Source organism: Bacillus rossius, chromosome 10 (genome assembly GCF_032445375.1).
Source record: "Bacillus rossius redtenbacheri isolate Brsri chromosome 10, Brsri_v3, whole genome shotgun sequence".
In the NCBI taxonomy this organism is placed as follows: Eukaryota; Metazoa; Arthropoda; class Insecta; order Phasmatodea; family Bacillidae; genus Bacillus; species Bacillus rossius.
This window is the reverse complement of record NC_086337.1, coordinates 41316749-41339584: the sequence shown is the minus strand read 5'-3', so window position 1 is coordinate 41339584 and position 22836 is coordinate 41316749. Positions and strand designations below refer to the sequence as shown.

Below are 22836 nucleotides of genomic sequence, written 5' to 3'. Positions count from 1 at the left end.
AGGTTAAGGCGGACGTTGTGTCCGTGTGGGAGAGAGCGCGGAGGTGTGCGGTCTGGGAGTCTAGTAGCGCCTCCCCCCTCTCTTTATAACACTCACAAGTGTGACGTACCGCGCGGAAAAAGTGTGTCAAAACGCGCAGTGCCAGCCGCCTAGCTGGTTCCGTGCGCCGCGTCTTTTGTGTCCGCTGCGCGCCGCGCGTCGAGCGTCGATGGTTAGCGTGGTAAATATGGCGTCAAGGCTCGAGACTCGGTTACATTGGGCGAGTGTGCTTGCTGCCCGTTCGTCGGTACGAACTCTCTCTCTCCCTCTCGTGTGTTGTTTGTGTTCATCACGTAGACTCCGTGACTCCAGCGAGCAAAGTTGAAGGAACGGTTTACTTTTATCGTTAACTAGATTATGAAATGAAAGGAAATAATTAGAAAACAAAAGTGATTTGAAGACAAAATATTGCTCGAACCGCACGGAGAACCTATTTGAGAACGGTTCCCCCTCCCTCCTCATTCCTTCCTAACTGACGAGTAGCTGGTGAACTCGCCTAGTGTAATCTTGGCTTCCTGCCGCACCGTGCTCGGGCTTAGGGCATCGCCTCTCTCGCCTGTCGCCTGTTTCAGAAGCAGTTAACCTATCTCCGAGTGTCGTTTGCTCACATTCCGGTCAAGGATGCATCTTCACGAATACACAGATGTAAAGAGTGTGTGGTATTGCTGTCGGTGAAGGTTACTTCAAGGATGTGTCCAGATCAGAACGGGAATTTTTCGGGATGGAGTCGTACAATAATAAACGACTACAAAAAGAACATCATGTACTAAAGAACAGTTTTTTTTTGTTCATTAGCTTGTGAGGATTAGTTACAAATCTCACGAGAAATCATAAGGTTGCAGTACTTATGACTCCTCCGTGTAACGCAGTGTGTATATTTCATAATTAATTTCTTTCAAAATGTTTATATACAAACAACAAACTGTTGATAAATATTTCAATAATAATGCTGTTTGTATTTTTTCATTTCAATTTTTTTTGCTTCATAAAAATATGATGGGTCTGCCCCCTCTCCTTGGATGTGCCTTTGGGTTACTCTTATCTCTGACTTTTCAACAGTAAATGTTAAAAATATTTGCTTTTACGAAACAATAATTGGTAATTTTCCGCTGCACATATCAACGTTAAGTTTATCCCTTCATCCTGATGGCATGATTGTGTATATTGTATATTGCTGTTTTGCTTGCTGTTTTAATTTACTTAGTGTGTTCAAAGACCCTGGAAAAACAAAAACTTGAATATAAAAATACAAACAAATTTGGTCAGATCTTGTGGAAATTTTTCTTTTGTATTCTACTTTATATCATAATTACAAGTTTTTGTTAAGGATATTTTGATGTACTAAATTAGAACAGCAATAATCATGTACCACAGGATCAATGTCAACAAGATCTTGCTATTAGGATCTAGGTATAGACTGGAAAATGTGATATGAAACGTTTACCGTTTTCCAGAATCCAGTATGAATGATAAACTCCAGTTTGTGAGAATTCATACATTTGAATGAGTTTACAATATTTTTAGTGTGTGTAATCTAAAGCAACCACGAATCACATGCCTCATGCCTGTTTGCCTCTTCGTAGAAGGAAAACTATAGTGCAGTCTTTTCATCTGATAATACACCTGTATAAGACTGACTGTCCTACAATTATGCTTAGAAATATAAAAGGTTTTAAGGTAAACTGCATCCACCTATAATTGTAACAATATTATGTAATAATATTTTTTGATACCAAAATTTTTTTAAATCACCCATTTTACCCATTTTTACAAAGTAAAACACCCATTCCATACAAAACAAAAATTGAACTGTAGAAATTTATATCAGGCAGTGGAAATCTTAAAAACTATTTAAATCGTTATTCACAATGCATAATAAGCAGAGGGATATCAGAATTTTAAAATGGCAGTCCAATTGTATTCACAATGCAGTTCTGTATATCCAAGTTTTATTTAGTTTGGTTTCTTTATCTTTAAATTTTTGGTTAATATGTTTATGGGCTTTCTTTTAATGGCAAGAAATTGAATTAGACTAGCTTGTTATAACTTTCGTAGTGATACCCTCTTTCCCTCAAATGTTTTTATAATATTTTGAAAAAAAAAATTGCTTGACCTAAATATTTTAATGATTTTGTACAAAATTGTTACTTAACTGTTTATCAGTTTAAAAAATTTCTATGCAACCATTTACACAACCATTTTACATTGGCTGTAGTGATGTAACAGTTAAAAAATATCAATTCATGAAAACTGTACAAGAAATTCTACCCCTTAAATGATGTGTGGAATAAACTTTTTGGAATAATAGAATGCGTAAAAATAATTTAATTTTAAAATTGCATTTAATGAATTTGCCTAGCATCTGTGTCAGTTACTGAGTTGCAGTAAAATTAATTAATTGCGGATATTTTTAATGCTTTAAATTGTTGGTTCAGCTTTAATTAGTATATTAATAACATTTTTTGTGCTCTTACATGAAGTATAAGTTATAAGTGTGTTCAAGTAAAGTTTTTTTTTGAAACCAATATTTTGGCTGTATAGTAGCTATTTGGTGAGTGATGACATCTAAAGGTACTAGGATATTTGTTTGTGGTGACTGTTCAAGCAGATTTGGCAAAGAAGATGGGTGGTCGACCGGTGCAAGTGGTGTTGGTGAAAGATGACCACACGTTCGAGTTGGATGAGGAGGCGTTGTCGAGCGTTCTTCTTCAGGACCACGTTAAGAACAAAAACATCGTGGTGGTGTCTGTGGCAGGGGCTTTCCGTAAGGGGAAGTCTTTCCTGCTCGACTTCTTTCTTCGCTACATGAACTGCCAAGTAAGCAATTAGCAACATTGTGACCGCAGGCTTGTTATATTTTAACTGCATTTAACAAAATCCACTTATATTCTCTGGAAACAGGAACTCTCATTTTATGCAGACTTAATCGTTCATACATTGAGCTTTAATACACGTTTGCCAGAAAATAGTAACTACCTGTTGGTAGGTTCTCAGTACCTCAGAGCTTTGAAATAGATTACTAGTTTCTTTTCTTAGTTCTCATTTTTTGTACAGATTTTGATGTAACTTTAATGTTCATACATAATTTGTATAGATGTATACAAACAGATCTTCTTACATACTGTTGCAAAATGAAATTTTCTCATGAATTATTTGGAAAGTTAGCAAAAATTGTTTCTTTATGTGTGATTTATGGTGTTGAATGTTATACTGAATATTCTTAGTTGGAATAGTTTTGCTGGCACCATAATGCTAGATGTTTATGATAGCTTAAAAAATCACTTCATTGGAGTTCTATATTAAAAATAATGGTAAATATGTACAGTCGCGGTAGATGCCAAAAAAAATGCTAAAAATCCGAAAACACTTTTATTCTGTGCTCTTTCACTTCCTCTTTTCAAATCAACCGGCGGAGATAAGAAATCCCAACTACTTTCGGAGATATCGAATTTTTTAATTTTCATCACAATACCTGCGTATTCATGCGGAAAAAAATGCTAACAATCCGAAAATACTTTTATTCTATGCTCTTTCACTTCCTCTTTTTAATCAACCGGCGGAGATAAGAAATTCCAAATACTTTATGAGATATCAAATTTTTTAATTTAGCAATACAACGCCCGTTTAACCCTTCGAACGTCGCCATTTTTTATTTTGACGTGTGTTAGTGAATGCGTAATAAATAAAATGGTCGATTAGGTCAGGTCAGTTACATTATAAATACTTTCAAACTAAGCGGACATTAAAAAATAATGTGAATTTAATTTAATGGTTCTTTAGTTTTAAATTATTTATAATGTAACTGACCTGACCTAACAAAACCCGGACAAATGATGAACATTAACAACTCACGTAATTTTTTTTACTTATTACTTGCGCAACAATATCCAAATAAAAAAAATATTACTTTAAAATTAGAAACGTTAAAAACTCACCTAAGTTGGAGGCGGGTACATTTCCTTTGCCACTATAAGGAAATGATGTAGTCGTTCACGGCAGAAGTTGACCGATTAATTAAAACTGGAATTGAACAATTAATGAATAAATAATCACGTATTGGTTCATTTGAATACTGACCAATCACGGAATAAATAATCACCTATTGGTTAATTTTAATACTGGCCAATCACGGAACAGTCACGTGACAGAATTGTCCAATAAGAAACATGATACTCGTAAACAAGAAACCTTATTATCTATGACAAGAAACAATGGCGATCGCCGCATACTACGCAGGTATTGTGATGAAAATTAAAAAATTCGATATCTCCTAAAGTATTTGGAATTTTTACCTCCGCCGGTTGATTTGAAAAGAGGAAGTGAAAGAGCACTGAATAAAAGTATTTTCAGATTTTTATCATTTTTTTTGGCATCTACCGCGACTGTACATATGATGAAATTTAAGAATTCGATATCTCCTAAAGTATTTGGAATTTCTTACCTCCGCCGGTTGATTTGAAAAGAGGAAGTGAAAGGGCACAGAATAAAAGTATTTTCAGATTTTTAGCATTTTTTTTTGGCATCTACCGCGACTGTACATATTTACCAAAATAATAATTGAATTCAAAAACTAACATTGATACACTTAATTGATAGCTGTTTGGAAAATATTTTTAAAACGTTGTAAATTTTTTCTATAAGATGTAATAATATCTGTTTTAATATCTACTTTGGTGAATTAATTTTTTGTTTACATTTTGAAACTGGGGAGTTTGTCAGACCTGAGTACACAATGTCAGATCTTATTCAAGCTTTGTACTTGTGCTAAAAATATTAAGTCATATTAGTATAGTACTACAAATGCCATAAAGATTTTATTCAGTATAAATACTTCGCGAATTATACATTGAAATTATAGTACTTGTAGGGCTATATATTTTTTGTTACATTCTTTCTGAAGTTGGTATGTGATTAAGGAGATTATGCATGACAAAATTATATTTTTATTTTGAGTTATATATCTAAATTTCAGGCATGGCATGGCATATGTATTATCTTCATAAGCTTCTAATATTTACAATCTGGTTACAGTCTATGACCTGGGGGAGTGGGAGGAGGAATAATCATTTCACCAGGGCAAATACTAACACCCGTTAATGTTGACATAAGAAGGTGCCAAAAACTTGGTTCTGTGCTTTGCCGAGCCATTACTGTAATACAGAAGTTGTGCTGCAAGTTGTGATGTTTAAAAATATCGAGATGGCTGGCTATTTTTCTTTTGAATTTTGTTTTTTAGTGGCAGGATGATGGTGAATACAGTATTTTTTAAACAGTATTGATCAAAAATAAAGATTTTATCTATTGAAAACTTACAAATTGTTTTGTGTTTATAAGATTCTGTTGTTTAGTAGCCTTTTTATTTTTTTGTAAATTTGTGGAAATTGTTAAGTAATGGCTTAAATTATTATTTTTTAAGTTAAAAACTAAAAATGAACGACAAGTTATTGTTTCTGTGTGTGTTTTGTTCAGCTTGTTCAACTGTTTCAGTAAGATCATTACTAACAGCACCATGTGTAACACACGCTGTATGCCTGTTGTCACTTGGATTACAGGGGGCACCAAATTGGATTGGCGATGATGATACGCCTCTGGAAGGCTTCTCTTGGCGGGGAGGATCAGAAAGGGACACAACAGGAATCCTCATATGGTCGGAAGTGTTTTTGACAAAACTGCCTTATGGTGAAGAGGTAAGTTTCTTAGGTATTATAAAAATTTTGAAGTAAACATAGGTTTTCAGGATGTTAATATACTTGGGAAAAAATATTAATATATAAACCAAACAAACTACAGTCTTATAATTTGAGCCAAAATTAGAATTAGCTGCAATATCCATCCATGTCATGAGTTTTTATTTTTTTAAATTTTGTCTTCTATATTTGTTTTTAAAATTAGTGTTTCATTCTCAAGTTTTGTTAATACATAATCTACTCCACAGTTTATAAAGCTGGCAATATCTTAACAAATTTTTAGTTAGAAGTTAAAGTGGAGAAATAATAACACATCAAATATCGAACATTGATTTAAAACTTTCCCTCGTTATGTAAATTTGGTTACCTAATTGTAACATGCATACATTTTCATAAGTGTACCTTTTCCTTGGGATTACATTGAAATGTAGTTGATTGAAGTGTAGTTGTAAAAGTTTCTTTTTACCAAAATAGTTGTAATATTTATATTAATAGTACATTTTTTTTACTCATTATATACGTAAGTGAAAACAGAGATAGTTTTCTGTTCTCGTTTCAAGCACTGGCTTTAAGTGAAGTTATTTTTGCTGCAGGTGGCAGTTCTGTTGGTGGACACGCAGGGAGCGTTTGACAGCGAGAGCACGGTGCGCGACTGCGCGACGGTTTTTGCGCTGAGCACCATGGTCAGTTCTGTTCAGATCTACAACCTGCTTCACAACATCCAGGAGGATGATCTACAACACTTGCAGGTGTGTCAGATGTTTCGCCTCTCCTTAGTGCGCTAATTACTATTAAGTAATTTCTTAGAGAAACTTCTAAGATACAAAAATTAGGAAACGTTTTGGAAAGATAAACTTATAATAAAATGATATGTCAATAATACTTCAGAGGGGCACTAAAGAGGGTGAACAAGAATTTATTACCGCCCCTGTGGGCTTACAGATGGGGAGAGGATCATAAGGCTTATAAATGAGAAGTCGAGGTTTGGTTGGCGAGCTATTTGATTTATTCTGATTAAAAATTGATTTTATATTTTATTTTGACAGTGCTTTCATAATTTTTATATGGTTTGCATATTACAAATTTAAGACATTATTAAAAAAGGTGAAAAACAATTGACATTCGGCCCGGACCTCAACAGGGTTACTTATGAAGGTTAACATATAATTACACAAAATTGTTTCATTGCATTGGCTAGCACTTGAAATTATAAATTTACAGTTCTGAAATATGAAATAAAACAATAAAATAAAAAAAATAAAAACGTCTATAAACTGGCACGGGAGGTAGGCAGACTTGATATATGTTGACGGTCAAGCATAGTGAGCCGCAGACGACGAGAAGGGAGTGATATCAAAATGACAAAGGTGTTTCACAGAGTGTTCTGAAACTGCTGGGCCAAAATCTTGATGTGGGATGTTCTAGGACGAACTGGGTTCCAGGGGGGGAGAAAAAAAGCACGCTGAAAAAGAATTGGCCCGGCCGTACACTGGGCTGAATAAAATGGCAGGCAGCAAAGAATTTAAGTAACAAAGAAATTAAAAAAAAACCCAATTATTAAAAAAAAAAAAAGTGCCTTTAATGCACATGACTGGCACACAGAGAAGTTTACAGCTGTTGTTGGCATAATGGCTGCAGTGATTTGGATGACTGGTGACTCTTTGGTTGTAATTGATGTCATTTTGAGTTTTGTGTATGAATAGAGAAGATTTTTTTAACTTATGATTTAAAAATGTTTTATTTAAATTATTTTTTTTTTGTGATCCTATACGTTAGTTTTCTGGAAAAGTATTTTGGGAAAATTTACAACAATACTACAAAAATTTTCTAGTGGATTTTTAATTAATTTATTAATTTATTTACAATTTGTTATATGCACACCAACAAACGTTTATTGAGATTGCAAGGGTGTGCGAGACAAAAAAAAATGTACAAATAGAAATATCAATACAATGCATGAAAAATAAAACATCAGTGATCAAGGACATGAAAAAAATCTTGAACCCTTTAAGAGATGAGTTTTAAAAATAACATAAGTTTTAAAATACTACGTGGATTCATACAAAACTTTTAAAACCACATAATTATTTAAGGTATTTAAAGAGTGCATGTTGAAAATTTTTAAAATTATTGTAATAGGTAACATGAAAATTAATTGTATGTTGGTAATGCCTAAATGAGTATAACTGGAAAAAAATAAATTATTTATCAACTTAATTTACAAGTTGATCAAGTTTATAAAAATTTGTTTTTGGTTTATTATTGGTGCTTTATACTTTCTGAGAAATGTACAAATACATTTCACAACTTTTTTATGCAAACAGAATCAAGTTAAATTATATTTTGTAATTATTTGCCACCTAATGGCCAATTTTGAGAGCTGGGTTGAACCATTGCTACCCTCTTCCAACTAATAAGAACAAAAAAAAAAGTTGTTTAAACAGTACTTGCTTATCTGCAGAGCAGGAATTTCATATTACACGTCAACTCGTCAACTCATCTTGTATGATGTAAATTTATGTTGGTAATTGAAAAAAAGGAAAATTTTCTAAAAAAAAAATGTGGCTATAATTTTTCTCGAAAAATTTCTCACTTGCATCTGTAACCAAACTGAGTAAATTTTTTTTTTATCAAGTTATGGTTGGCCTGTGCCAATATTCGAATTTACAAATATGAATAATAAACTATTTGTATTAGATTCAACCTCAAATACTAACACTTAGAAACAAAGAATATTTGTTTCCGTACAAATAGTTGACATAGAAAATCTTGTGTGTTTCTCGTATACCAACGTTCACTGTTGAGGTTATCTAGTCAACAAAAACATGAACAATAAGCAACATTTTAAACATGCAACAAGTATTCAAAGTTTTTTTCATTACTGCATCGCTAAACAGAAACTAACAAATCACCTGAACAGTTCAAAACACTGCATATTAGTAATTTCAAACTTGAAAACAAAATATTATTTGTATTCATTTCATCACACCAAATATCATGGTCACACGCACCAGAAGTGGGAAAACTAAAGTTAACAACCATGTACTATTACATCATCACAAAACATGGACTCACTATAGCGATGATTTATTACAAAAAACTAAACTTGTTTCAACGGCTTATAAATCGATAGTCACAATTGATCTAACATCATATGACGTAGCAGCTTCTTTGCTGTATGTATCTATGATGAAACAGATGTTGCTACTCAAAAAAATATAAAAAAAATTATAAATAATGGCTTAAGATTCCAAATGATATTAGCAGAAATTGTGTTCATAATATTGATGAACTAAAATTCAATTTACCTGGCTGCATTATCAAAGAAAAATTGTGAATTACCAGGGTTTAAATACTTAAACATGAGCTTATTTAACCACTAATTTAATACAGCATTAAAAAATGATTAATTTTTTTTTTGTGAAATGGCCTGCAGTGGATTTCATGGTATTTTGCAGTTAGTAATATTTTCTGGATCAACATGTAGATTAGCAGGTTCTATAAAATAAGTCAAATAGGAACTGAAATTGAAGATTGATTGGTTAGGTTAAGTTACTTTAGGTAAATATATGTTTACTGCATAATTAAAAACAATTTTACTTTAATAATTTAAAAATTTTACAAACATTTTCCATATAATTACTGTAGCTGACTTACAGTAACCAAACCACCCTTTCTTTTTATATCATTTGTCTAATTTTCCAGAGGTAGTTGCATGATGTGACAAAAAAATTTTAGTGGAATTCTAATTTTCATTTGTATTATTAAAATTCAATATTTTTACTCGCAAATAATTTTATATTCAAATTCAATTTAAAAAAAAAAGATATTCACACAGGTCTAGTTACTGGGTGTCACGGCAGGTGGGTGGTCAGATCACTCATCTCGCTCAAAGATGATCTGGGTTTGATTCTGAGCAGGGTCGCATCCAAATTTTTTTTGTAATTGGGAAATTTGGCAGACGTTGCCTGGAGCAGGTGGGTTTTTTCTGGGCACTGCTTTCTCCTCACCCATGTGTTTCATAAGTGCTCAATTTTCATCTGATTACCCTTCATCGTCTGTATTGACCCCAGTGTGAATGAGACGTCAAGCATGTAGCATCACTTTCTCCATGCTGATTGGAGATTTAAAACAAAACAAAAATGGGTGTGACTTAAGTTTGAAATGTTTAAACTCTTGTTTTTCAGTTGTTTACGGAATATGGCCGGCTGGCACTGGTGGAGGACAGTGAAAGCACGCCGTTTCAGAAGCTGCAGTTTCTGGTCAGGGACTGGAGCTTCCCGTACGAGGCACAGTATGGCTCGAGCGGAGGTGAACGCATACTGAAACGAAGACTGCAGGTAAACAGACATTCGCAGTTGATGTATTGTAGATTATTTAGCAGGGTTGCCACGTGTGTGGAACGCTTGGACAGTCAAGTGTTTGTTGAAAACTGGAAAAATGTCATGGAAATATTATCCTTATGTTCTATACTTGCATGTTGTCGCACTAAAGGTCGGTCTACATGCAATGTTTTGAGCAACAGTTTACCTGCACAGTTAAAACTATACTGACTAAACTGTAACACCTTTGAGCTTCCCCACATGCACACGCATGCATGTTTTACTCTGCTATTAGTACGAGACAGTCATTTAAGAATTGTTAGTTCCATCAGTTTTTACAATCTGTTTCATTAAAACTCAACTGTTGAAATACGTCAGGAAACCACGTTCAAGGTGGTGTAGGTTCTGTCTGCTGAAAAACCCTTTTCCCATGTGAGGTTACTCCGTGAGTTGCAAGGTGAGAGTGTGAAGTTTGGCGCAGTGACACGTATGGATGTCGGTACATACACTCATTTCCTACAATTGGTAACTCCACACGTAGGAAGGCAAAATACTGGAATGAGAAATTTAATTCTGCACATTAGAAGCTGACTGGAAGGAGCTATAAGAACTATGAATTTATGATTATGTCTAAACAATCTCTTAAGTTCATTAATTAATACCTTAAACATGTGTAGCTGTGTAGAGGATTCTGTGAAAGGAATACTTTAAATTGTTTGCAGCACAATGTACGTCTTTTTACCAGTACTTCTTTACTTTAAACTGACCACAAACAAGGGTAATATTTATTAAAGGGTAATATTTAATAATGGTTTAATAAAATCTTATCAGAAACACTTTAGAGCACTGGCGAAAGTCAGCCATATTCACTATCTTTAAAAAAAAAATGTTGTTTATCTGTGCCAACCTCGAACAAAAACTGCTCTTAATGGAACACCAACTTATCTGCACAACATATTGACTTGCCTGTGCAGATATGAGGTTTGAACTATGTATTTTTCTCAGTCTTTCCTCTCTATATTTCGTATTTTTTAAAATTCAATAAAGTTCGTAAAACTTCACAGTTTGCCTGTCCACATGTTACATCTTGCCTGCAACATCTTAAATTTGCTCAAAACTTTGCGTGTGGACTGGCCTAATAATGTATCAACCTTGAAACGGTTCTGTTTGTACCATCCATTATTTTATTTTATGCAACTAAATGTTTACAAAACAGATCACATGAGGCTTTTGTGGAGTTGAAGTGTTTGTTGTACTTGTAGATTTCAGATAAGCAGCATCCGGAACTACAGTCGCTACGCGAGCACATTGTCAAGTGCTTTTCGAACATCTCTTGTTTCCTCATGCCTCATCCAGGCCTGAAGGTAGCAACCAACCCCGAGTTTGATGGCAAACTTTCAGGTAACAAACTGCATATTATGTAGTGTGCTTAAAATTTTATTCAAATATAAGGTACATTAGACAAGCGAGATACTGTTTACTTGTGTATTTTTGTATGCTGTTGCATCATGTTTGAAGAAATTAAATTTTTTAACTTAACTATTTAATTATAACTTTGAATAATACTGTGTTTTTTTGCATAACTGTTGCACAGTTTATGCTGAAGTAAAGTTTGAAAAGTAGGGATGTGATTTTTATGCAAAAAAACTATCTTTAAAATATTTATTTTTAACCCTTATAAATAATTTTGAAGAAACACCATACTTAAATTAGTTGGCCAAATTTTTAACACATTTTTTATTGATTTGCTTACAAATTATTTGTGTAGTATAGTGAAACCTCGCTCGTACGGCCCCCGGTTCGTACGTACACCTCGGTCGTACGGCCCCCGGTTCGTACGTACACCTCGGTCGTACGTACAGATTTTTAGAAACCGTGAAAAATGAGGCAAAAAAGAAAAAAAAAATATATGAAAAGTGTAACAAATACGTTAAAGAATATTAAAATACTGTTGCAACCTGCTGCGTTTATAACAAATACGGGCTACATACACATTGCGTCACAGTAAAAAATTAAAAAAAAAAAGGCTGCAAATTGATGAAAATTTACCGTCAATTATAGCGCGCCTTACGCGCAGAAAGGTCATTGTACTCGGTCAGCTGCTGTTACGGCGCGGCGTAGCCGCCGGCCGGCTCTCTCTCTCTCTCTCTCTCTCTCTTTGTTCGCTGAGCTGCGCATGCGCAGTATAACTCACTCAACGCTCCGCCCAGACTCGTCACTTTCCATCAGCAGACAGCCAATAGAAGCGATCTTAGCGGAAAAAAATATAAGCTCCACCTCCCGTGTACCAGTTTTGTACAGTTCTAATACCAGTTTATTGGTATACGCACCAGTTTTCTTGCTGCCGTACGGTTTCAAGTTAACGTTCATCTCGATGTCTTGATACCAATAATAAATTATTTACGATCCCCAGAAATAAATGGTTAGTTTAAAAATATGCGTCAACTGTACAATACTTTGGAAATTATAAAATACGTATAAAATAGTTACCAAGACTCCGCTCATTTTATCTTGTGAAGTTTATGTCTCGTACCAGTATTTCGGCTAAGTTGCGACATAAATACAGTATCAGAACTTAAGCAGCCACGTAATATTCCCGTTACGTTTATACATTCGTGAGATTAGATTACGTTTTTCCCTCGTGCATTTTAGATTGTCTCCTGCTATAATTACGCGGACTTCTACACGCCTAGGCTTAAATTATTATAAGTTTAGAAATAAAAGCAACTTTTCATGTTATAAAATATAAAATATGTATATTTTGCGTTTTAAAATATTCATTGCCGACTATAAACGTTACGTTTTTCACGATGTTTTTAGGCCTACTAGCTAATCTTACCTACAAAGTACGCACGGTATTTTTTTTATTTGAGGAAATATATAGTTTGTTAATTATTGTTTTATTCATATAAAACATAAAAAATGTAAACACGGGGCTTACGACACTGCCTTCAGTGTCGAGTTTTTTTAATTTTTACGTTTGATTAGCTCAAGTGTTGTTTCTGCACGAATAGGATATAATTTCGATCGAAAATACATCAGCATAATATATAGACACGGCAGATAATTTCCTGTGACAGCAGGACACGGCAACGGCAATGGCAATTCATTTCCCGCTGCAGCTGTGGTAAAAATTGTGGTGGAGGGGGTGGGGGGTAGCCACAAATGGACGTAATTTGGCCTCGCTGGTTCGTACGTACAACTCGGTCGTAAGGACAAATTTTGGAGAACCATGAGTGTACGTAGAATCGAGGTTTCACTGTAGATCCAAAAATGCACTGCCTTGGTTTGATCTCTTGCTTTTGTTTCTGCCAGTAAGTTCTTACCTCTCCTATTTTCACAAATTTCACTCTCCCCTATCATTGTGTATTTACAACAAAATCCTGTTGTGTTCAACACACACATTATTATATTGAAGGCTGTATTTCGATAGTGGTGCAACAACACTTTTGAAGGAACTGGGAAGTATCCATGCGCTCCTGTTCGTTTAAAGTCAATCAAGTCTTGCAACATGCCATGGAATGCAATATTTCTGGTAAAATAACATAACAGCAGCAGAATCCTCACCACTCATTTCACATTAAACATCCTGTATCACAGTATAAACAAAATTTGAGATGTACTGCTGTTGCAATGAAGCCTTCATCTACAGTAATTTGAATCAGTGCGTAAAGTGCTCCATGACGTATGTTTCAGACATCGAACCAGAATTCAAGAAGCAGTTGGAGGTGTTTGTTCCTATGATACTGGCTCCGGAGAACTTGGTGATAAAGGAAATTGCCGGGCAACAAGTCAAAGCCAAGGAACTTGTGCAGTATTTCAAGTCGTACCTTGAAATATACAAAGGAGACGAGCTTCCTGAACCAAAGTCCATGCTGGCGGTTGGTTGACTGTTAAAAATTTTTTTAGCACTTAAGTTTTTTATTATAGTTACAATACATTTCAAAGATAATACATTTTACAGTTGATTGCATACATGTGTATATTATTTGGTTTATAGCAACTGATAGTTTGTAGGAATGAGAAAGTTAGCAGTAGATTTTCAGTAAACCTTGGCTGCTTACATGATTATATTAGCTTAAAATTGAATCACACAAATTAATTTCAATTATGAATGTGATACATGCATTTTGTGAGCATTACAGTGCATCATGTGAATTTTAAGACTAATTTAAATGTGCAGAATACACTGAATCTAGTTTTTTTTTATATATATACATATAAGAGAAACTGAGTGAAGTTTAAATTCTATAAAACCTACGTATTATTACTGTCAGAGATCGAACAGCTGGTTTTGGAATCCATGTTTATAAATAACTCAGGATAAGTACTTTATCGAGCGAGGCATGGTGGAACCTTGGTTCAGTTCTCTGTCCGATCATCCAACTTGGTTTGCCATGGTTTCCTGAAGTCTTTCCAAGGATATGTTGGACTATTGATTCCTTATTATTAGGGTAAAGATTATACAAGAGGCTATATTATTGCAATAACATGGTTAAATTTCAGACTTGCGTCCATCGCAACATCGTGTTTTGACCGTTATTTTTCAAAATTCAGGTATGGCCTAATGTATTACATTGGTAAGATTGGCAGATGTTGTTTCCATTGGCGATCTTAACTCAATTTCACATTTTTTTGAGATATGGCTCTATTACTTTGACAGTGCGATCTGTTGAATTGCATATAAATTAAAAATAACACTGCAAAGCTTGTTAATACAACATAATAACACTGAAATGTAAGTTAATATACCATTTAGCACTGAAATGTAACTAAAAACTTGAACCCAACCAGCAATTTGATAAAATGTAACTCAAATCACAAAAATCTTATTATCATGGTTAATTCATTGAATATAATTTATTTGGCATGATTTTTGTAGTACCTAAATGGAGAGGAAATAAAATTATCATTATATGGTTTTGATCTTGCATCTCTTAAATTAGTAACAATGTTTTTACATTTATGATGACATATATTTAAAATGCAAAAAAATTTTAAATTTATTTTCATGTTTCATACTAGACTGTTCTAGGCATGCTTATTACTAATGATTTTTCTTAATTAGTGCATTAGGTGCCAATGAAAATGAGAATATTTTGGTGAAATAAGTGTTACGAAATATTTACTTGCATATTTGTCGAATAATACACTTTTTTAAAATGAATGAAGACAATATAGAGATAAAATAACACGAATCTCCTATTTTAAAATTAAATCATACTAAAAATAAAACAACAAAATCTTGCCCCTTCTTATTATATAGACCTGAGAGAATTACATTTGTGTTACCTTCTGATTTGCAGGGTCATCGAGAGAAAAACTAAGGGCCCGGGGACAAATACTTTTGTTGGGTCCTTTCATTATTTAATTTACAATTGCCTATGAATTCTATTAACATGAAAATTTTAATTTTCGTCCTATCAAGAGTAAACCCAAGCATTGAAATTAAAAAAAAACTTGGATCTTAATTAACACTCCTGGATATTGGGTACCATGGATTTTGCGCACTCCCCCACTCTCTCGGTTTGGTTTTAGTGTCTTCTGTTTCTCATGACCACACTGTTGATGAAACTTAAGAGCTCAATTAAAAATAATGTATCTATTTTGTAAATTTTATTTTAAAAGCCAGTGCAAAGTGTAACGATGCTCTGTGCGTGGTATGCCGTCAGGCCACAGCCGAAGCCAACAACCTGTCTGCGGTCGCTGCGGCCAAAGAGCTGTACACGGGCCTGATGGAAGGGATCTGTGGCGGCACCAAGCCGTATCTCAACGTCACCATCCTCGAAACGGAGCACCAGCGAACCAAGGACAAGGCGTTGTTCCAATTCCGCAACAAGCGGAAAATGGGTGGCGAGAGCTTCTCGGAGCAGTATCGGGAGAAACTGGAAAAAGTAAGATCATTGACTATTTTTCATTGTTAATTTCAAGCAGAATATTTGTATGTTCTTGAAACTATTAACGCAGTGGAGGAATTTTTATTTAATACAATTTCTTGGACTTGTTTGAATTTTGTTCGTCTGTGCTGTCATAGTTGTGTTGTCCATATTAACTGTTTAGGTTCATCATTGTATTTATCTGTTTTGATATCAGCTGATTTAGGCTTGTTTTCTGTGGGTTTATGGTTCTCCTTTTCTTTTTTCTTTTTTTTTTCTGATTGCGTTTATGAATTTTTCTCATGACAAAACAGTGCAAAACTGCGATGGCTTATATCCAAGAAATTTTATTAAATCAGAATACAGTAGAACCTCGATGATACGTTCCCGTTACATACGTTTTCCCGTGTCATACGCCGATTAATTTTGGTCCCGCCGAAAGTACTATATTTACAATGGTTTACTTTCCCGGATCATACACTTATAAAATCATTAATTTCCCGTTTCATACGTTTTTACGAAGCGGAAATGCCCTAAAACTCACAATTTTTTTTTATATTCCGCCTTATAAACTCCGTTTTAATGCTTTCTTTTTAAAAAAAAACGTTCATTGTTTACCTTTGCCAACGTAAGAAAATAACTTTATCGCGCCATAGATATCGATAGTATCAGGAAGACTGTGCACTTCGCTAGTAGCATCTATGGCCAGCATCAAGCGAGACTAGTAGCGCAAACTAGCAATGATGAAAAGTGTGCAAGCGCTTGACCAAGGAACGGATTTCATATTTTGTGCATTCATTAATCTTTGAACTGAATATACCCGTTTGTTATTGTTTTCTTACGATCGGATTGTATTGTATTTTACGTTTCTCAAGTTAAAATTTTATTGAAAATTGTTCTGTTGCATAAAGTTGTTTGTAAAATGAAACAAACAAGCAAAAATTTGTGATTTTTTTTACAATAGCGTTTTTTTTCTAATTTCTAATTTAGGCTTGGTGACTTTTCCCCCCTTCCAAGAAAGGACTTCATAACATTTTGCAAGGCCACTGTTTCTCATGTCAGCTTTACTTGATTATGGACTGTATTTTACATTTCTGGTGGTTTTATTATATGTATATATAATGATGAATTCATATCTTTCATTAATATAATGCAATTACTTACACACATGTATTTATGTTTAATCTGACATTGTGCTGGTATGCTAGATTGGAAAAAAATTTTATTATTGCCATTCCCTTTTCATACACTTTCCCGCATCATACACCATTTTTGTGCCCTCCGTTGAAAAGTGTATGACAGGGGTTCTACTGTATTTGTAAGAGCCTTTCGTATTTTAGTCCATAATCAGTTTATCACATAAAAAGTATATATTTTACTATTTTATATTCAGCCTGCGAAATATTAGTACAAAATATTTAGCTTAAATTGATTGTAAAACCCTGTTACAAAGATACTGCCTGTAATGTTTTCATGCTTATAACATCATTATGGAAAATCGCTGATCGGTGACACCACTGGAGAGTGGTGGATCACAGAGTGCTAGCCACGGAGCCAAATGACTGAAGGAACGGTGACACGTTGAGAGAGAGATAGCTGCAGGTGGAAGACAGTGTGACCAGCCCCAGTGTTGAGGGAGATGCATCTGCCCGATCTCCCCAGTGGCCACTGCAGTTAGGGGTCGTTTCTGCGAAACACGGGGGACAGAACTTTGGTTGTTAGCTCTGGCACACTCTTAAAAAAAAAAAACTATGATAATTAAATTTAATAACAAAGAAATTTTATTACGATGAATGTCCCCTGAAAATGGGTTTAAAACTCTGTGTCGATGATTAATTGTCGACTGGGTGACAATCAATACGCCGGTGGTAGCATATATTTGATTCGCTGCACTTGGGACTCTTCATGTGTTTTATTTATGCACCTGCGTCACACACACCCTAGTGAGATACTGATGAGGCATAATGGCCTGTGGGAGCAGAGGGAGCACTGACTGGTGTCAAGTCACATAACTTCATTCCCAGCTACTGCCTGTAGATTGACTAAATGAAAGGAGACTAAACTGTGAAAGTTTTTTTACTATACAGTAAATTCTGAAGTATGCACACTATCATACCACACAGTATTGTGGGGTATCAAAAGTATTGAAAGCCCCAATACCTAATGCCCTTGGTTTTCTAGTGCAACCGCCAAATAACTTTATTTTTTTCTGATATATTGTGTAGGAGCTCGAAGATATGTACGTCCAGTTCCAAAACCACAATGAGAGCAAAAACATCTTCAAAGCAGCGAGGACGCCAGCAGTTTTTATCGCAGTTGCTGTGATATTCTACATTATCTCCGGTTTGTTCGGGTTGGTGGGCATGTATTCCCTGGCCAACATTTGCAACTTGGTTATGGGAGTTGCGCTGCTGACACTTATTCTGTGGGCATATGTCAGGTAAGGAGACTTGATTGGCACTTATATATTGTGTTCATTTTGTACTAATTGTACTTGCGTATTTAGTATTTAGTCTGGTGTACATAGTTACAATGGGAAGAGATGAATCTTCCCCCCCCTTTTTTTTTTAAAAAAAAAATCTAATGTGGAATAAGTATCTACCATTTTGGAAAGATAATCTAAAGAGAAAATTAAAAATCAATTGAATAAAAGAAAAACCTGAAATGCATTTAATTTGGGAAGTGCTGTTGTCTTCCTAAACAATAATTATAATTTCAAAGTGAAAAGTTAATACTTAAATTATTTTATTTAAATATAATTTTATTAGTGATGAGTCGAGTCACCCTATTTCAGCATCGAGTCGAGTTCGAGTTAAACAAAGAAATTTATCTTCGAGTCGAGCTCGAGTCGAACTCATAGAAATTTGTCTTCGAGTCGAACTCTAGCCGACGTCATGGAAATTTGTCGAGATGAGTCAAACTTAGCGAGGTTCAAGTGGCAAAATGATGAGCGAAATAAATATGTTAAATATTTCTCAATATAATATATGTAATTAAATATGAAAACTTTGAATTATTGAAGGTTGCCCTACACATTTGATTTTTTGTATTTTTTTTTAATCTTCATACGGATGCTTTAAGTGAAAATGCACATCCAAGTGACGAATCAAACGTGAATTTGATGATGACTGAGTCTTGTAAATTTTTTTCAGCACTTGCATTTAGCTGTCTGATGATCAAATTTTTCAAAAAATTCTCAAATCTCTGCTCTTGATTTCTATGCGTCACTTTGTGACGTCCCAGGCCGTACAACATATCCATTCCACTAATACTAAACCGTTTATTATTAATACGACGCCGGCGACGCAAACTCAAGTGTAAACATAAACTTCAACAGCCTCAATTTTACGTTCGGCCATGGAAAACTGGTTGGAGATTTCAATTATTGTTTATATCGATTCGACAAAGTGGCAACATTCCCTGGCTGTATGATGATTTACGTAGGCCATTGGCCAAGAGTTAAAATGGCGGCTATCTAGTGTTTAGTAGTAAATATTATTTACCTCCAAAGCTGCCCAAATATTAACGTGGTCTTGTTCATGACTGAATCTAGAGAACATTTTTTAATTCCGTTATAGTTAAATAAAGGTATTTTGTTGCAGTTATAAATATTAAGTGCAAATTGAAGGATGGGATACACTGTTTGCGGTTATAAACGATCGAAAATAAATAATCTTCCGACTTCGTTTTGAAGGTTTTCAGTGTTGGATCAGAGGTTTTCCACTAGGTAGGCCTAAATAATACATTTTATTTTATTTTAAAGTGCATGGTTTCGGATAAGTACCTTCACTATTGGAAATTGTGCAACATTATAGTCGAGCCAAAAACTAAACTTTGACGAGACTCGAGGACACGATCTTAATCAACTCGGTTTTCGAGTCGAGTTTAGTTTCGCCGGCTCGACTCGACTCGCTCGATTTTTCGAGTCTCGACCCATCACTAAATTTTATACTAAATTTCCTTAGTTTCAAAAATGTATTTTATAATCTTTGTGGAATTTGAGGGTGGGCATTCTAAAGCATATTCTAAATTTCTAATATCAGATATTTTTTTTATGTAAGTAATTGGATTTAAGTTTGGTTTATCAGCGTACAAAAAATGATAAATTATGAGTTTTGAAAAACAGTCACAATGATCATGGTGAAAATGTGTGAGACTTGATGCAACTTGCAGCACTTCAGCTAAGGAAAAAATTAGCTCTTGATTCAGAAAAGTTTGAAGACCACTGTCTTAGCTAGTGTTTTTCATTCTGCTTATAGTTGTTAACAAATTACAAAGCTAAAGTTTTGTGAAAAATACATTTTTAATATTAAAATTTGCTTGCAAGCTGTTATTCTGTGTTTGAATACAAGGCGTGTGTAAGACTTGGAAATTTTATAAGCACTCCAAAAGTGGAGGAGCAAGAATTGGAAGGCGTGAAATATATTTTAAAAATCACCAGAGCAATATTAATTGTCTTGGTGCAAGATAGCAAAAAATAAATGTTTCTGGTTTTTCTATGCCATAATATTTATTACTTTCCTGCTTGACAAATTATGAAACTACCATTGAATAAAGGAAAATGTATGACATTTATTTTTAAAAAGCCTGTGGTTTCATAGATAGGTACTAAGTATTAGGCGAGAAATACGTACAAGCCTAGACTGGGCTCTATTCATTGGTTGCCAGGATATTAGAAATCGTGATATGCAGTTCATTTTGTATTTGTATTATATACATACTCACACATGAGTGGTGAACCAACCATTCCAACTCAAGTCTTGCAATACATTTAAAATGAACATTTTTTAATCAGTTAAATAGAAGCTGCTGTTGCAACTGATGGATTCATTTAGTACAATGTGTGTTGTTCCACATACATTTATAAGTCTCGTTTGAATTGAGAATTCTGTGAAATACGTATTTGTAAGTTTTTTAGTGTGTGAAATTTTGGGATTAAGTTCAGTTTTCACATGTATTTCCTATTGATAGGGACAATATTACTATACAGTGAATTGCGATAAGACCAAAATAACACTGAAATTCAAATTAATACACCATACAGCACCAGAAGACAAGTTATATCATGGAATTAAGCAGTATTTAATGAAAACATTTTTCAAATCATAAAAAAAGTAATCTTTTAATATTTAAAGTTCAATTAATGTCTTTTCCGGACAAAATATATTAACTAAATGCATAGATCAGAAAAATTAATTAATTAAATTTTATTGTGCATTTCTCATTGAATCTCACTTAAACCACAGATGCATGCCAATTTATTTTCTTTGTTCTGAATGTACCTGTTTTAGACCAAATTATTACTAATTTTTTATCGTAAAAATACAACACATAAAATATACCCCTATTTTGGTGGAGTATTACAGAACAGCTTTTATTAAAATGAAAACAATAACATCAAAATCTTCTGTTTAAAAAAATAAATGAAACCTTAAATAAAACCATAAAATTTTGCCTCTAGCGATGGCATAGTGATAAACAACTACTCTTGCAGACTTGAGTCCTGATTCATCCATCCCGAGTTTTGTGATTCATGGTTTCCACAGTTTTCTTAAATTCTGATCTGTCTCTTGGTGTACAATGACATGAAGTATATTACGAAAACTAAGTAAGAGGTATTTTGATTGTGCATTTATGTATTTTGTTGGAATTTTTGTTTTCTTTTTTAACTGGACGTTGTAAACACTTAATGTGTGTGTATTCATTTTTACTTCTTGCAGTAAGATCACATAATTTTCATTGGCTCCAAACCAATTGGGCTTGGACTTGGTGCTCATCAATGAGTGCACCTGAGCAGCTAATCAGTTATTTTAAAATTTTAATGTTGTACAGCACAAGTGAGGCTCTGTTAAAGCAGTCAAGACAGCTGCTAAAACTGTCACCTGATTTAGATTTGTTTGTTTTGGTGTAGGTTTCTCATTGATCAGGCTGAAATTCATGCATATTTTCAAAGTTGATTGTCTTGGCTTGAAACTTCCCATGTGAATTTTTATAACTTAAAATTCAGTAATTAATTAATTTGCACATTTGCTCAACATTTGTACACACAAATGAAGAAATTGTCATCTTAATCTTAATTTTTTTTATTTTTAAACTTAATAATCATGAGCAAATGCACAGTAAATTTGAAAATTATTTTAACACTAAGAAAATCTGGCATGAATTTTTTTTTCCCTTCTGATTTTACAGTATTGTCATTCATTATCTTACTCGTACAATTTTTCTTTACAGGTACAGTGGTGAAATGAGAGAGATTGGAGCACAGGTTGATGAGTTCGCAAATATTTTATGGGAACATGTAAGTTTTATAAGTATAATCATATATCTACAGTGAATGCTTGATGAAATAAACCTTTTAGAGGGGCATTTTAGTACAGATTTTGCCACATTTTCGCAATGTTACCGCAGTATGTTTGTATAGATTTAAAACCTGCACAAGTTTCAAACACTTTGTAAATCGTTAAAGAAATAAAGTTTTATAACAGTTATCAAAATACTTTTAGTTTTACATATTAAAAAAGAAAATATAAATATGGAAAAGTTTTTTCAATATGAGATACGTATATATGTTACAACTAATGCCTTAGTCACACTATGCACTTATGCAACTGAAACTAATACTTGCACAGCAGTTTTTGGCTGTCTGTCTTACAAATTTTCACCTCCAAGACTTTAAGTTCCTATTTGGCCTAATTTTATATATTATTGGTGTCACAAGATTTCAACTGGATTTATTGTTTATTGTTTGTGCTGATGTGTGAAATCTACCCACTTAATAACTACATAAATTAAATTTTTGCAGAGGAAACACTTTGTATGTAATTTAAAGCATGCCAATAGACCATACAAACCAAATTAATTAAATACACCTTATGGGACTGAAATGCAACTGAAATTAATAATAATAATTAT

The 22836-nt window shown here is 33.9% G+C and overlaps 1 protein-coding gene across 5 annotated transcripts in view; it reads left to right on the top strand.

Moving 5' to 3' along the window:
* The window catches only part of LOC134536019 (atlastin), a 61377-nt gene that overhangs the window by 31460 nt on the left and 7081 nt on the right, over positions 1-22836 (top strand). Inside the window, exons 1-10 of one of the 5 annotated variants that reach the window (XM_063375515.1) lie at positions 108-211; positions 2648-2856; positions 5592-5726; positions 6320-6475; positions 9914-10066; positions 11311-11449; positions 13745-13929; positions 15721-15942; positions 18150-18364; positions 22156-22222. In XM_063375515.1, the coding sequence (XP_063231585.1) occupies positions 2662-2856; positions 5592-5726; positions 6320-6475; positions 9914-10066; positions 11311-11449; positions 13745-13929; positions 15721-15942; positions 18150-18364; positions 22156-22222 (1467 nt within the window). In that variant the 5' untranslated portion in view covers positions 108-211; positions 2648-2661. Of the gene's footprint in view, positions 1-107; positions 221-488; positions 685-740; positions 908-2647; positions 2857-5591; positions 5727-6319; positions 6476-9913; positions 10067-11310; positions 11450-13744; positions 13930-15720; positions 15943-18149; positions 18365-22155; positions 22223-22836 lie in introns of those variants that run through there. The other 4 variants (XM_063375518.1, XM_063375516.1, XM_063375519.1 and 1 more) reach the window with 4 other exon arrangements.